This window comes from Trachemys scripta, chromosome 10, assembly GCF_013100865.1.
Source record: "Trachemys scripta elegans isolate TJP31775 chromosome 10, CAS_Tse_1.0, whole genome shotgun sequence".
Lineage (NCBI taxonomy): Eukaryota > Metazoa > Chordata > Testudines > Emydidae > Trachemys > Trachemys scripta.
The window spans coordinates 77,983,408-78,000,485 of record NC_048307.1 but is presented as its reverse complement, the minus strand read 5'-3'; the positions used below and the strand labels follow the sequence as shown (position 1 = coordinate 78,000,485).

General features: G+C 41.2%; 2 protein-coding genes across 15 annotated transcripts in view; one reads left to right on the top strand and one right to left on the bottom strand.

Moving 5' to 3' along the window:
* Positions 1 to 246, bottom strand: part of ASB7 (ankyrin repeat and SOCS box containing 7) — a 41,148-nt gene extending 40,902 nt beyond the window's left edge. For all 6 annotated transcript variants that reach the window (XM_034784352.1, XM_034784355.1, XM_034784354.1 and 3 more), the window contains exon 1: positions 87 to 246. The gene's annotated coding sequence lies outside the window, so the exon portion shown is untranslated. The remainder of the gene's footprint in view (positions 1 to 86) is intronic.
* A 111-nt stretch (positions 247 to 357) lies between these two features.
* LINS1 (lines homolog 1) lies at positions 358 to 16,856 on the top strand. Of its 9 annotated transcripts, none has more exons than XM_034784010.1 (9): positions 500 to 600; positions 5,191 to 5,299; positions 6,172 to 6,228; positions 6,501 to 7,074; positions 7,177 to 7,266; positions 9,462 to 9,603; positions 9,920 to 10,519; positions 13,735 to 13,915; positions 15,628 to 16,856. In XM_034784010.1, the coding sequence occupies exons 4-9, from the start codon at positions 6,652 to 6,654 to the stop codon at positions 16,532 to 16,534; spliced, it is 2,343 nt and encodes a 780-aa protein (XP_034639901.1). In that variant the 5' UTR covers positions 500 to 600; positions 5,191 to 5,299; positions 6,172 to 6,228; positions 6,501 to 6,651; the 3' UTR covers positions 16,535 to 16,856. The 9 variants fall into 9 exon arrangements, with proteins under 9 accessions (XP_034639898.1, XP_034639900.1, XP_034639901.1 ...); XM_034784006.1 differs by having other exon boundaries at positions 6,172 to 6,252; XM_034784007.1 differs by lacking the exons at positions 500 to 600; positions 6,172 to 6,228 and adding an exon at positions 358 to 409.
* The last annotated feature ends 222 nt before the right edge of the window (positions 16,857 to 17,078 follow it).

Genomic DNA, 17,078 nt, shown 5'->3' with positions numbered 1-17,078 from the left:
CTTAGCCCTCCCGTAGCAGTGGCTGGGGCAGGCGCCCCCATGACGGAGTCTCGGGGCAAACAGGGCTTTAGCCCCCCGGCTGTTACCTGTCTCCTCCTGAGGGGGACGGGACCGGCGGCCGCTCCGCCGCCGCTCCCCCCACTGGCACTGGCTCAGGGGTGGGGGGAGCCGCAGACCCAGCCGGGGGCGTTGTGGGGACACTTTGCACTGACTGAGCCGCCCCCCTCCTCACTCCGGGGTCACTGGGCAGGGGCTGACCCCCACCGCAGCCAATCAGCTGCCGCAGCCATAGTCCCGCCCCGAGCCGTAAACCACCGCCGCGCCGGGTTGGGTGGCGGGGTTTGGGCGACTCCGCCCATCTCCCCTCCCAAATGCCGTAAAGCCCGGTGGGGCTTTGCGACAGCTAACGGTAAGGATTGATTGCGCTCGAGTTTGTCCTGGGAGAAGTGGGCCCTACCGCGCCCCGTCTCCAGGGGCGGGTAAAGCGAGGGGGTTGCCTAGCAGCGATGGGTGGGAGGGGCGAGCGAGACTTGCGTGACTCGTATGCACCGTGGCGGGGCCTGGCGGCGATGGCTAAAGAGCGGGACCTTGGGCTGCTAGGTGAGGGCGGCTGGGGGGTGGAGGGGGGCTGGGCTGGGGTTGAGGCTCAGGAGGGCGGGGAGGACAGTTGGGCGGGGGTGTGCGAAGGCAGGAGGAGGGGCTGAGGGGGGCGGGGAGGACAGTTGGGCGGGCGGGGGGGTGCGAAGGCAGGAGGAGGGGCTGAGGGGGGCGGGGAGGACAGTTGGGCGGGCGGGGGGGTGGGAAGGCAGGAGGAGGGGCTGAGGGGGGCGGTGAGGACAGTTGGGCGGGCGGGGGGGTGGGAAGGCAGGAGGAGGGGCTGAGGAGGGGGTGAGGACAGTTGGGCGGGTGGGTGCGAAGGCAGGAGGGGGGGCTGAGGAGGGGGTGAGGACAGTTGGGCGGGCGGGGGGGTGCGAAGGCAGGAGGGGGGGCTGAGGACAGTTGGGCGGGCGGGGGTGTGCGAAGGCAGGAGGGGGGGCTGAGGACAGTTGGGTGTGCGAAGGCAGGAGGAGGGGCTGAGGTTGAGGCAGATGGTGAGGGGAGAGGGCCGCAGGTTGAGGAGGAGCTAATCTTTCACAGCATCACTTTGCAATCTAGGGAGGGGAGGCTGCCTATGGGAAACCTGCTGTTCTAGGCGTGATGCAGATGAAGCCAGGGATGCTTCCACCTTCTGAGCTCTCCGTCCTCGGGCTCTTTGCTCCCTGTAGTAACAGGTTTAAAAAAAAAAAATGTCAGGCAAAAGTGTGGGGTCTTTGCTATTGGCAGACATCTGATACTGGTGGGAGTGGGGAGGAGGCTCTACTCTTTCCCATCCCCATGTGGTGTAGTTGATGACTGCACATTTTGGGGTGGGAGAATGAATTCCTCACCTGATTAGTTATGTTCCCCACTGTGCTCCAATAATTACTGCTCTGGTCAGCCAGGACATTAGCTTGGGTGTTGCTACTATAATGACCAGCAGTGGAAAAAGTTAAGTGTTGATGTTCTAAATGGTTGTTATTAGGAGACAGCAGGTGGCTGAGGTAATATTGTTTATTGGACCAACTTCTGTTGGTGAAGGAGACCAGCTTTCAAGCTGGTTCCCCAGACCTGAAAAAGACCTCTGTCTAAATGTTGAAGCTTGTCCGTTTCACCAACAGAAGTTGGTCCAATAAAAGATATTACCTCACCCACCTTCTGTTTCCTATCTGGGAACCAACCTATCTACAACAACACTGCAGATGATCAAGATAACAGATGGTTCACACCTCACAGTTGTTGGAGACTGCACAGGCAGGCAGGATGAACTGTGATTTACATGGGAAATATTTATTCCCACACAGAGGCTGGAAATGTAACAGCTTTTTAAAGGCAAGCCTATAAGCTGAAACACAATTCTCCAGCCAATTATAAAGTTCAGAGAGCCAGAGTATAGTTCATCTATATCCTATGGTGTGTGGATCTGCCATGACTCCTTGACAGGTGCCAGAGCCTTTCAGTGAAACTTGAGTATGCTCATGCCCCATATTTCATGCATCATAGCTAAATCCACCATTGTTTTCTGTTTGTGAAGATAGCAGTCAGGAGAAACTTTTCATGCAACAGCATTTAATATGATCATGCTCCAATGAAGGACAAAACAAAGATAATGATTTAACAGGACTTTCCTTTAGTCATGATTGTGAGAAACACATGCTTCCTTGGCTAGTTGTATCCTATGTGAGTCATGATATGCCATAGACACAGGTCAACTGTAACCAAAAAATATCACTTGTGACTTAAAATGCAGTCGGAGAATGTAGAAGATAATGTGATTTGAAAACAAAACTATTTCAACATCAGTGGTTATCAAATGAGCGATGGATTTCTGTATATAGTACGTTAGCTGAAGTACTATACCCTGAAAACAAATACAGACTTTATAATTCTATTTTAGGGATATTGTGGAGTCATTGACTAGCCATTGACTTTTGTGGTTTATAGTGTTCCTCAAAACTTGTTGACCTCAAGTCAACTGTCCTCCTTGCTTCCTACCCCAATCCTTTCCCTTCAGTGTTTCTTCTCCCTTACTTTCTATTTAGGTAATTCTTATTTACCAATCCCTGTGATTTTTATTTAAGTTAAACCAAAACAATCATGGCATTAACATGATGTTTGACAACCATCACATTATTCACGCTGCTTATATGCTATATCCCTTTTCTCTCAACCTTTTGTCTGGCTTGTCTATTTACGTTGCAAGCTCTTCAGGGCAGGGATTGTCTCTTATTCTGGATCCCGCTCTTGATTGGTTTCCAGGGACAATTGGAGTACATTATTCCTTACATATCCCTATTATCGTACAGCTGTCTCTTATTCCCTCTCTTTTAGCTTTGTGCCCTCTGCCATGGTGTCTTACTATGGCTGAAAAAATATCTCTGTTGTCCTTTGGCATCTTTTCGCGCTTTCAAATTAACTTCTTAAAACCCATCTCTTAAAGCAACCCTCTCCCATTTTGTAATGACCGACACTCTCTCCCCTTTTCCTGACCTGGTATCCTACGTTGGTTTAATCTGTTTTAGATTGAGGTCTTGAGCAAGTGACATGTCTTATCAATGTTTGGTAAAGTGCCGTGTAAATTAATGGTGCTGTATAACTATGATATATGGTCAGGGAAAGCACAAACACTATCATGTTGCAAAGGTACAATTTCATAGTGCTTGTCCTAGAGGAGTTCTAAATTTATTTCACACTAACAGCCTCACTGTATTGTATAAATTGGTGCACGAGAGATCCATTCATTTAACATCTCGGACAGTAATTCAGTTTGGTCCTGAGTACATTAGTAAATATGTTGAAATAATTTTATGTATTGGTTTAGATAGAGATTAAACTCAGAGTTGTATAAAATATTCACAGGGTGATTTCCAAAGAAATTTTATGAGGTTTCAGATCATAAATTTCTATCTCCAGTAGAATTCAAAGTATATTCTGCAAATGAAGGAGAAATGTATAGCCTGAAGTATCAGATTTTTTCTTAATATGTAAAGTGCAGGCTTTGAGAACTGATAGCGGTCCCTGCATCAGCCTGATTGAGATTTGGCTGAGGAACACTGTAAGGTTCTAAAACCTGCAGGTCAGCTGTCACAAGTGCGGTGGAAAGATATTCTCAAAAATACATGGATGTCTGTGTAAAAAAACATAGTGCTACCACAATTTTTATAGTTCATTATGGATAATGTCTTATCTTCCAATTCCAATTTTAGATTCTGCCTCAGAGGAAATATGGTCTAGTTATGGTAGTCAGGAGACTTGGGTTATATTCTTCAGTCTGTCACTAGTTTGCTACATAACCTTGGAAAGTCCCTTTATTTATCTATAACTTAATTTCCACATATATAAAATGGGAATATTCCCTACCTTTGGAAAGTACTTTGAGATCTTCAGCTAAAAGGTACTGTATATATATGCTGGGTGCTACAGTCTAACATTTTGTATACTTTTACTCTATTTCTCCTAGTCAAAATAAGCAGAAGCTAAAAATATGTACGTGGTTCTGTTTGCTACTGCTTGCAAGTATAATTGATAGATGTGCTGGGAATCATGCTATGACAATGTGCTATCTTTTCATGAATAAGAAAGGGAATATAAGTACTTACCAGCTGGAAAAAGAAATGCAGCTAGTTACAAAATGACCACTCTGGGACTGTGCTTGTTTAGTTCTGCCAAATTTTAAGGCCCAGCCCCAAAAAGGCATGCTGGGGGAAAAGTTTCTAATGTTGTAGAGAGAGTTAATAGAAACTAGAAAGGTGCTAAAAAAGTGCCTCTGGAGTGTGTTATGAGTCGTAACTGTCACCTAAAGATAATAGTATGCAAAGAGAAACTGCTATGATCTTAAGTGTGTCTTTTTAGTTCTCTGGTATGGAGATCTGTCTGTCAAGGCACTTGTGTGGTGATGGAGCTGTGTAAGTACCTAGATAGATACTCCCACTTGAAACTAAAGAGTGATACTTAAATTCATAGTAACTTCTCTTTAAGCTGTACTAAATAATTGTGATGCTATTTAAAGTATAATCTTTGATAACAAAGTCAGTCTTTCTACATGTGGTTGAAGTATTTGTATGGCCTTCCTGGCAAGGACTTTTATGTATATTTAGGGGTGTTCACAGATTCTTAGACCCAGCTTCTTAAGTAGCTTCTTATTTGGAGTGTCTCAGTTGCAGACGGTAAAAAGAACCTTACTTTCTGAAGTAGTGAGCACCTGCAGTTTCTATTGACTTTAGCTGGAGGGTGCTCAGCACCTCTAGAAATCAGGCACCCAGAATTAGAGACCGGGACTTTTGAAAATGTAGACGTTAACTAATGCAATTACACAAGCTTTGTTTTATTCTGTTTATTAAAGCAAGGGCCAAGTTCTGCTTTTCAGTATGTGTGTATTACTCCCCTGGAGCTCACGTGCAACAGAGTGTAGTATTGGGTCATTCATCTCCATTTTTTTTAAGAGTGATTCTTAAGAATTCTTGTGGTGAAAATCTTGAACCCTACCCACTTCAGACTGACCTTAGCTTAGCTATGTAAAAAAGAAATGAGAAGCCAGATGTAAGAAACCAGTGTTTTATATTGTTCTGGAGAAGGAGAATAGTGTTTCCCCAACGTTCTCTTTTTGTGTTTCAGATCAAAATGTGTCTTCTGATAGCCTGCCTTGCCTTCATCAGTTCCAGCGAGCACTTGAATCCTGCCCTCACTAATATCTGTGAACTCCAGAAGAATCTACATAAGAGCAGTTAAGTTAGCTTGTTTTTAATACAACTCTTTGGTAATGCTTTTAATGTTTGGCCATTTAAAAATATTTTGGTGCCAATCCTGCAAAAACTTGCACAGTTATCAGCAAGTACTTTTAATAAACTTAAGTTTGAAGCCTTCATCCTGCAAACACATATATGCAGGCAGATCTTGATGCTGCTGTATAGTCCCACTGACTTCATTGGGACTCTATACTGGTTCAAGGGTGTGCTCACCTGGATCCATTTACAGAATTGGGGCCTTATTATCTTTAGTTAAAATCCAGAGTGAACGTATTGTTTTCCTTTTTTTTGAGTTTTGTTTGTCCATCAACCAAGTGGTTTAAAACTTGGTACAGTGAATGGCTTTAAAAGGGAAGTAGATCAGTTGTTGGGATGTCTGTAGCAGTAAAAAAAAATGCAGATTTGTATATGTTTAGTCAAAACAAGCTATGATTGAACATCCATGGAATACAAGTTTTGAAAATAAGGTTGAATACATTTTCTCCAGTGGACAAACATCAAGACATACTGGCAATGCATCTTTACTCGGTTCTTTTTAAAAAAAAAAAAAAAAAAAAATACTTATTCATAGCTGGCAAAACCCAGGATGTTGTAGGAAAGGGTGCTGGAAATGCAGTAGATGGCACTGTTCCCTCATGTCTGAATCAGTGTCCCAGCATGATGCTAGAAGGCACTGTGTGTTGCTGGAGCTTTTACAGGAGTGACTTTAAATTGAGATCTCGATCATTCAGGATGGCATGGTATTTTTGCATGGCTGGTCAAATCGACTCAGTAACTTCCCCTTGCCTGCCTAAAATTCCTCTGAAGTTTCAAATGGTCACAGTATTTTTCTCTTTCTGCTCCATTTCAGAAGTATTGCTATGCACCCAGTCCTGCATGACTCCATCCAAATGGCTTCATTTCAGAGGTTGGCAAGATTCCTGGATTTGTGGTATAACACATTTTGTGCTTTGGGATGTTTGGATGAAGAGTTTTGTGTGGATGTTAGTTATCGTCCTTGCTGTTTAAGGAATATTGTGCTAAATGCACATTCCCAGATTTTCTTTCAAATGATGTTTATTAAAAGTAGTTTCATTTTAACTATGGTGCTCAGTAAATGATCCATATTTAGCTGTATCATTCTGCTAATCTATTAAATTTAATAGCAAAAATGATTTAATCTCATTACTTTTTTCCTAGATACCCTAGAAGAAATGCCTTTATAAAGCTACAAATCCATTTCTTTGATTGGACAGAAGTAATTTCTGAAGTGACCCATAATGTCCACAAGTAATAAGTGAAGGCATGAGGCATTCTCCAAAACATAAAATTTCATAAAATTTTTCCCAAAATGGGAGATCTGTCTCTTCTCCAGCAGCTGCATAGGGATGTGCTGGTAGGCACTCCTTTAACAAAGAACAGCCAGGATTATGCTGCTTTCCTCAATCCGCATGTTTCACCACAAGATTCATCCACAAGAGTTAATGAGTCACATAATCAAATATGCCCAGAATCTCCTAACTGGGGCACTTGGAGCCATCAGGACTCTGCTGTTTCAGATGCACCTGCCCTTGTGACAGATGATAAATCTGATAGCTTTGCAAACACGAGCTCTTCAATGTTCTGTTCACGGGAAATGATACTGCTACAGTTAACATTGATCAAGATGATGATTGCCAAAGTACAGTCCCAGGAAACTGAATTCAGCATAAGACAGAAGTACCTTGATATAATAACAATTCTTCTGAAAGAGACAAAAATTGATTCAAAATTAGTAAGCTTTTTTAAATTATTTTCAAAACTTTTCAAAACAAAGTAAAAAGTGAGTGTAACTTACAGGGTTTTTTTTGTTTTGTTTTTTTTTACATGTCTGCAGATTTGTCTATGCAATAGTTCTGATAAACTATTGTCTCACATGGCTTCAAAAAGTATAGCCTCCCTTATATATTTCCAACTAAAGAAAGAGGTGAGTGTGTCAGGTTCCTGGGTGGACTTTGAATTTGTATGTAAGTTATCAAAGCAAACATGAGTACTTGGTGGATACATTCCTTCCAGTTTTCCTTAGTTGTTCCATCTAACTATAGCTGACCTTCTACAATAGTTAAATGACACAGAGCAGTCACTGAACATTTTACAGTGTAACAATTAAATTTTCTCTCTAGTGCAAAGCCTGCCTAAACAGGTGCAGTGCCTGTTGGTGGGAGGAGGTGCTGGAATCCTTCCATGCCCATCAGACTATAGAGTAATAACAGAGCTGCTCCCTTCCTGCATCTGCAGCCTCAAATCTGTAACACCTCTGTCTACCATGTTCCATCCTTCCAAAAGGAATTTTAGACAATGGATCTGTGTACTTGCTAGCATGACTGCTTTGCAGCTTGCCATGGGCACATCTCTCAGTGGCCTCCTGCTTCAAAATCTTGCTCTTTCTCAACTCTGGACACACTGTCTTTTTTCAGAGCCATTTTCCGGAACAGAGTGTAAAAGTAGTATGAGGTAGCATTGTGGGAGAGGGCCACACTGAGGAGGTATTGGGTGAGGAGTGATTTGGTGGAGGAAAGGGAAGATGCTTGTTAAATGTTTCCAGAGACTATTTCAAATGTGGTAGGAGGGGCATGAAAGGTATGTTTACACTGCAACTGGGAGAGAGCTAGCGGGACTTGAGCTAGTGTGCTAAAAATAGCAATTGTGGATGTTCCACCTCTGGTGGGAGCTTGGGCTCTCAAGCCCACCCAGGCCCCTAGGGTTGAGAACCTGAGCTTCTGCACGAACCGGAACATCCATAGTTCCAATTTTTAGAGCACTAGATCGAGTCCTGATAGCACAAGTCTGTCTACTCAGGTTGGAAGACTGGCTCCCATTTCCAGTATAGACATACCCAAAGAGAGCATGGAGTGGACAAAGGGAGCAGTTAGTGGCTCTGACAGGGATCAGGAGAATGTGTAGGAAGAAGTGAGGTCAGAAACATAGGCAGGAGCAACGTTCTGAAAGTGAGCATGAATATTTCTTTTAATGTAAATACATCAAGCTTGTGGTTTTTGTTTTAAAATGCTTTTAATAGTTTTATTTTTGTGTCACAAAGATATTCTCTTTAGGCGATTTGCATTGTAGAATATTAATTGTGCAGCTTGCTGAACTTCATAAATCTTACTATATTTACATTTATTTGAAATCTAAATCCTTCAGCAAATAAAAATAGGCACCAACCTGTTCATAACTAATAGAATACTTTTCCATTTTTTGTTTTCTGAATGTCCCCAGTTACCAAAACTTACTGTTTACTTATTGCGACTAGGTGAGTGAGGTAATATCTTTTATTGGACCAACTTCTGTTGGTGAGAGAGACAAACAGAAATTGGTCCAATAAAAGGTATTCCCTCACCCATCTTGTCTCTCTAATATCCTGGGACTGACAAAGGTACAACTACCCTGTTTACTTAGTGGGCACATACTATAGGCCCTATAGCAATTTCTTTGGATGGTATTGTCTTTCAGAACATATTTGTTTTTAATACTTCCTGCACAGGGGTCTTAAAATGATGAAGCCCATTAATTCAGTTTCTGTCTAATGTGTTACTGCTTAATTCACTAGTAAGAAAATAACTTGCACATGTACAAAATAGTTTGAATGGTTGTGTTTTCTTGCAAACCGTTCCCCACACTTAGGGTGACCAGATGTCCTGATTTTTGGGTCTTTTTCTCACATAGGCACCTATTACCCCCCACCTCCTGTCCCGATTTTTGACACTTGCTATCTGACACGTGCTTGCTACCCACACTTGAGGCTGGTAATAGCACTAGAAACAAGAAATGTGGGAGCTATGAGTTCAATTCTTGCATCTGCCACAGTCCTTTTGTGGGACTTCAGATCAATCACATAACTTCACCAGGCTTTGGTTTTCCTGTATGTAAAATGAGGAGGATTTTTGCTTACCAAATTGCTGTTGTGCAGTTTAATGTTTGTAAAGGAATGATAGGTGCTTTAGTAAAACTGCTTGGCACTTCTATATTCTGTCTGTCTCTTTGTCCATTCCCACACTTACTCCTTTTATATGTATCAGTGTGTTAACTTACTATGCACAACAGTTATAACTTTAAAAAAAAAAAAGTAATATCACATCACATTTTGTGCATACAGAATGATTTTTTAATTTATTTTTCTAGAATACATTTAATGTCACCTGGCTCACTTTTTGTTTGAAGACTCTGTCAGAATTCCCTAAGAGTGATCAAGTAGCAGAATGTCTATGGATTCTTAGAGCTATTATTAGAGACATTTTGAAAGATAAAGATTTGCACAAAGCAGGTATTGTAAGATTTTTTTGATATTAATATACAAGTGTCCACTAGGGGGAGGAAGGCTACTTAATATCCTTCAGAGAAATCAGCCTGTTTAAAATACTAATGGCAATGGGTTATTTACCTTGTCATAATACAAAAAAAATATATTAAAAATGAAAATACAGTGCCCCCAATACACATTGAATTTGAGAGATTATGATGATCTCCTCCTTGCTGATGCTATTTCAGTGGTGAAAAGTTGTTTTAAATTATCTGGTTAATTGAATTGTACTTTAGGAACTCCACTTCAACTCTGCTTAACATTATTTTATTTATTATAGATATCCTGAAAAAGGTTTTCACTCCTCTTGATACTGTACTTGAAGGATTTTACAATTCCATTTTGTCTCATCGTTTTAACAGCTTCCAGGATACTTCACTATATTCTAAAGCTGCAAACAACTTGATCGGATTCATAGATTTTCTTGAAGTTCTTGTGGCCTCAAGAATCCAAATAGAGTTACATTTCAAATGCCAAAGAATTTTATTTTTGAATACTTCTTGCATCTTGGACCTTACTTATTCATCAGTTCATTATTTAATCAAGAAGAAGTCCATTATGCTCCTCAAAAAATGCATCCTTTATAAAGCTGGTGAAGATTTCATAAGTGGATCATTACCCCCTTTATCCCTACAGGATCCTTATTTGGATAAGGATATGTTAGCGCTGGCTAATGTTGTTTTGCAAGCTGTGAATTTGGGGTGGCTGAATCAAATACCTGTTTCTGAAAAAGCCAGCTATTTTGGAGGCAGTGAAGCTCAACCTGAAGATGGCATCCGCAGTGGTCCTGACCAAGTAATCCTCAGAGCCTTAAGTTTGGTTTTACTTAAAGCTTTAGAGATCAAGGTGCAGAACTCTACTAAAGCAGCTGAAATAAAAGGTAATGTTCTGTTTAAATTCATTAAGTAGCATGCATTCTAAAGCTTATAGTTGATTTAGGCAATTTAAAATTGTTGGCTGAGCTTGCAAAGTCTTATACACAACAGCATTTCTCTTTGTGTGTAACACAATTATTTCTGAATGCCACATCCGACCAATTCGATTTTCAGGGAATTTCTAGGAATTAGTGGCCAGAACCCTGTTGATTTTGGGGACAATCAGAACATTGATAGAGGGAACATAGGAACACATGGAGCTACTGTCATCTATTAATACTTTGCAGCATAACAGTACCCCTACTCATCCTCCCAGTAGAGTGTAATGTGTTGACACCCTGAATAACAGAAGAGAAATAATTGCTCTTCCTGTTGGGTCCCTGGGGTGAATTGTCAGCCATGGGGGCAGGCAGAGGGAGAGAAAAGAATCCCTTTCTTTCTTCTTAATATCCGGCCTCCTCAATGCCTGCGTCAGGTGGGGGAGAGAGGAACCAGCTATCTGCCCCTTCCCTTACAGTTGGGGTGGGGAAGAAAGGTACTTTAGGAGGGAGAAAGGAGAGAGACCTAGCTGCTGCATGATGCAGAGATTGGGGCCCCATGTATGGTGGGAGCGGGGCATGAGTGGGGAACAGAAACCCTGGCCTGGTGGGGCGAATGGGGGACTCGGAGAAGGGAGCGCACACAGCCTTTGCCATTGGGGTGGGGGAGTAGAAAGGAGCGACACACAGAGCCTCTGCTATTTGTGGTGGGGAAGTGGGAATGGGAGTGCCCATAGAGCCACTGGCATAGTGAAGAAAATGAGGGACCCTGGTATGAGAGGAGAAGGGAATGGGGTGCACACAGAACTACTGCAGAAGGAATATTCAAGTGGGAGTTGCAAGGAGTCCCTGAAATAGAGGGGCATGGGATGGTGGCACCCAGGAAGATTGTGAGGGGAATGAAGGGATCCAGTGAGCCCCAGAGATATACAATGAGCTCGGCCTCCAGATGGTACGAAGGGTGCAACCAGCTAGATTAAAACACTATTAAAATATTAAGAGTAATGACTTCACTTAAGTTTAATGATTTAGTTGGGATTAGGTCCTGCTTTGAGCAGGGGGTTGGACTAAATGACCTCCCGAGGTCCCTTCCAACCCTGATAATTCTATGATTCTATAGAACTGAAATGTTAGGAACACAATTTAGGCACAGGTGGTTGGGTGATAATATGGGTTTGGGGTTTTGTTTGTTTGCTATATTTGAACTAAATTAACCCTTGGTGGTAGTTACCAGATATTCTAGTTCTGAGGGGGTGGGGGGGAATAGAATGATCCCTGATTTCAGTCTGAAAAGTACCTGAGCATGTATGATGATTGAAGGTTCATAGTCTTTTGCTGAGAAGCAAGGCAAGCCTTTAAAAATCTAATTTTAGGGTGAGCTACATTGTACTTTTTTACAACAAAGGTGATTCCCACGTTGTAACAAATCTTGCTACAGCATTAGCTTCCATTCAGATTATATCATTCAATCCATAGAGCTTTTCCAATACAATCTAAGAAATACTTTCTGATAATCTAAGATGCCATTGTTTTTTTTAAAATGCTGAGAGCACTTGTTTGGAAAATTGGGCCCAAATTTGGATTTGAGGAATCTTTTTACTATGCACTGGAATATTGCAGAGGTAAATCTCTCATATGAGGAAGGGTGTTTATATGGTACACACAAGGTTGTTTTTCAAGAGCTGGCCACAGCAATAAAATGGCATGGTAGTCTTGGGAGAATCTTTCCTCTTGTATCCTCAGGCCATATGTGGCAATGCAGGTGCTGCTGACATGCAGTGTACAGGTAGTATTTAAAATTAGGGGGTGTTGCAATCAGAATGAAGACTTGCAGGAAAATTTTATATTCTTAATAATAATAAAAAGAACGAGGAGTACTTGTGGCACCTTAGAGACTAACAAATTTATTTGAGCATAAGCTTTCGTTTCTAGGTCACCACAGAACTGTACCATGTTCGTGGGGGTGGAGGGGCAGAAGGAGAGGCCCCGAGATAGGACAGATCCTTCTGCTGGGCTAAGAGTATAGATGGGCCTCTCCTTCTGCCCCTCCATCCCCACAAACATGGTACAGTTCTGTGGTGACCTAGAAAATGGACATCTTCCCGAATAATGTAATTTTCTGGCAAGGTTTGGTTTGTATCTCTCAGCATTTATGTTCATTCACAGCAGTCTCCCAAGATACATATGAGAACCTATCTAATCTTTGAAGGGTTTTTTTTGTCAGAGTAGATTTTGCTATGTTTGTATTACCAGTTTCATACATTTATATTTCCTGCAAAAGTTTAGGCCCTGATTCTGCAATTCGTTGACGCTAAAAAAAACTGGACCATAGGGATCTTAGTCTTAACACTGCACCAGATTATTCCTTTGCATGGGAGGGACCAAGTGGGATAAAATACAGCAAGGTGGCCTTATCAGATCATTCTATCTGTGGCATGAGGTGGATTATATCTCACCCCTCTCTCTACATTTGCATTTGCTGGAGGCCAGGGCCAATGGAGACATGCAGTCAGAGAGCCAAATGAGAGAGACCCCAGGGCAAGTGTGGGAATATAGGGTTTCTATGTAGACGGCCTTGGATTTTTTTACAGCTCTCCTGACACCAGCAGATTATGGAGATGTAATCTCCTTGTTTATTCTGCAGTAAACCTGGGAGAGAGAGAGGGCTGACCCCTTCCCACCCCACAACCATAAAGGTTCCTCCCGCCCCCCATCTCTTATATGTGGTCTTTCTGTGGGAGGAAGTAACAAGAGCCTAAGAATCCCATTCTTCAAATAATATATTTGCATATGTCCTTAAATTGCATCAATGTTAACTCTTCTGGAAGTTGTCCTCCACTTGAGCAGTGAAATCTGTGTTTTGCATTAGACATATAAAAGTAAATATTGTAAGAGTTTTTACATATACGTTTGTGCAAAAAGTAACTATGTTGGATTTGAGGTGAAATGATTTTGCTGATGGCTCTTTGCTTTGATGGCTTTGATTTTTGACTCCATAAATGGTATCATTCTGCAAGGCATTTGTCAATGCAGTGCTAGTTCAGTTGAGCTAAGGGATGTGTGCTTGGACAACTGGGTTCCATACTGTCCACTGTTTTTTTTTTTTTTAAGGAAATGTGGGTTTGGCTTTTCAATATGAAAAAGTGAAAGCAAAATTTCACAGTTATGCTCTCTATTTTTAGCAGACTTGCAGAGTTTCATGTCCCGGTTATTGATATTCTTGAAGAAACATCTGAAGTCTTCTCCACATTTTCATTCAAATGTACATCCTTGTGAGTGGCTTTCCATGGTCTTTATAGAACAAGATGATGACATGCTGGAAGCTGCTAAATCTTTGTTAACGGTTTATTTAAAGTTTGATAGGTTGGTATATATATATTAATTTCTTTGTTAGATCTTTGAAGACAAATTAAGCTTTTATTTAGTGAGATCATACAGTTCACAATAGCAGTATTTTTATATGACCATTACATAAAGTAATAACACAAGAAAATACATTAACAATCTTTAATGGATTTAATGAACTACTTTGTAGGAACTGATATGGTTCCCATTGACATTAACAGTACACCTCTACCCCCATTATAACGTGGCCCGATATAACATGAATTCAGATATAACACGGTAAAGCAGCACTCCGGGGGCGGGGCTGCACACTCTGGCGGATCAAAGCAAGTTCGATATAACGCAGTTTCACCTATAATGCGGTATGATTTTTTGGCACCTGAGGACAGTGTTATATTGGGGTAGAGGTGTAGTTGGAAATCACTGGGAGTCTTACATTGATGTTAATATGTTTCAGATCAGACTGTAAGTGGTGTTTATAGTAGTCTTTCTATTACAAGTTCAATCCTACCCTCTAATTCACAGTAGCTGACTTCACAGAATTTGAGTGATGGTCAGATGCTGACTGAAAGGCAAGACTTGAGTGTTTTTTGTGAACACTCAACTTTTTGGAGAAGGATTTCATGTTATGATTAAACTTTAAGAATGAATGGAAGTTGAATCTGAGGATTGCTGAAGTGAACTGTAATCACACCTTACAGTAATGGTTTCTTAGGCAGGATCCCCATAACTTGCTGAGAAGTGGCAATACTGATATCTAAAATGTGTTGAGTTCTTGTGCATTATAAATTTATCATGCAAACCCTTTTGTTTCATTTTCATTCAATTTCCTGTACAGGGGAGGGGACAGGAGATGCAGCCCAACTTTATGAAAAGAAACTTGGCTGGGTGAATCACTTTGTAATTTCAGATTTTTTGATTGCATTATTGCTAGTAGTGTCTGTTGTTAAATGTTAAGGCACCCAGGTTTGAAAATGCTGGCCTTAAAGTTAGACACCTAAATCTATACTTAGGAACCTAAATAACTTTTTCCAAGGTGCATAGCATCTTGTGAATGAAGTAACCTTTATTAATTGTTTGTATTTTTAAAAAAATGTGAAAAGGATATCTACTCACATATTCGAGGCACCTTTGACGTAACATATAAATACATATTAAATGGAGTAGTACGGTTTACGATAACTGACCACCAATATTTCAGGTATCTTAATGTCCTGGAGGTCATCAAATTAAGGATATTTCAGACCAAGAAGGGGAGCAAATTCCAAAGCTGTGGAGCCCTCACAGAGAACACTATGCTAGCAGTCCCCTCTTGTTTTTATACCAACAGGGGCTCCAGCTCAAACACCGCTGCTAAACCCAGGGTTGTGAGTTCAATCCTTGAGGGGGCCACTTAGGGATCTGGGACAAAATTGGTCCTGCTAGTGAAGGCAGGGGGCTGGACTCAATGACCTTTTGGGGTCCCTTCCAGCTCTGAGATATGTATATCTCCATATATTGTTATATTATAGTTTTGCTGAGTTCAATATATAGATTGGAAAACCTTGCCTTTAATATTAAACTATAATAGGATCTGGTGTGTATCCTGCTGATCTCTCATACATTGCTTCTACCTCTGTAGTTAAAATTACTAAAAATGTTAAGCAAGAATGTTTATGGAAAATTATTCAGTATTTTTAAATAACTGTTCTATTGGATTCGGTTTAATCTGTGTTTGGGTAACTTTTCAGGTTATGGCATGATGCTGCTGATAACTTGTGCCTTGCAGCAGAAGACGACGAAACCTGGATTTGCCTGACACATGAGAGTGGCTGTAATCCTCACTGTATCTTTTTATTTTTCCTAAAAAGTATTGCGTTTGATTCCACAGTTCTTCTTGACTTTTTGATTTCATCAGAAACCTGCTTCCTTGAGTATTTTGTAAGATATTTAAAACTTCTTAGAGAAGACTGGCATCATTTTGTCAACATCTCTAACTGCTTTGATATTGCGTCTAAAAGAGGTGTGTGTGTTTCTTTTGTCACCTCATCCCACCAAGAAAAAAAAACCTGTCTGACAGATTTAAGTTTGGAGAATGCTTGTTGTGATCCAGTACAACACACTCTGGTATCTTTGGCTTCTTCCCAGAAGCCTTCTGTACCCATGGAACAGCAAGGTGATGACCAAGTTGTAAAACCCAACAAGTCTAACTCATTGATATGGACTGATAACACATCTGCATTGGATTGCCTTCAAAGCCTTGTTAATTATGACAGTTCAGAAGATTCTGAATTGGAATCAGTGGGAAAGGAGTGTTTGGCAAACATGAAGCAGATGCCTTCAAACAATCAAGGCAGTACAAAGATAAGGGAAACTGTTTGTATGGACGTACATGCCAAACCCCATACACTTGAACCTAAAGTGTTGCCCCTGAAACAAAAAAGTTCTAATCCCTTGTCACTCGGGGTATGTAATATGTCTCCAAATAACCCTGTGCCTGTAGAAAGAATGCTTCTCAAATCAATGAAATGTCTGGAAGAACTGCAAAAAGCAATTTCTAGGTTACAGAGAAGAAACCTTTTCCCATACAACCCAGCTGCATTGTTGAAACTGTTGAGTCACATTGAGACAACCAATAAAAGCATGAATCTACTATAAGACAATGAAGTGCTATTGTTGACATTTTGAAGTGATTTCACACTAGTATGTGATGGAATGTTTCCACAAGAAGAGTGTACATGCTCAGAGATACATTCCTTTTGGACCTATCAGCGTGTTTAGACCAAGCAGGCTCAACGGGCTGCCAACTGACACTTTGAAAAGACAAATCTGCAGCGGTGTTTAAGTACTCAACCTGTTTCATGGTCCCAAACTTATTTATGGTACATATGACAGAGTCAGGGTGAGTTACTGGGTATTAGCAAATTTAACAATAAATTGGTTATTCACAGAAAGACATAATAAAGTACTTCCACTTGAAGTGTAAGGTGTAATTCTTCCTAATGTCATTCTAATATCGTAAGAGCCAACTAGATTGCAATGATAATTCCAGGCTCAAGTACTTAGCACAGCTATGTAAGCTCTTTGGAGCAAGGTTCGTCTGTTCTGTGTTTGTAATGCCACAGGGCCTAGGAGCCTTAGTCACGGACCAGGGCCCCGTTGTGCTAGGTGATGTACAAACCAAAAATTATATCCCATTCCT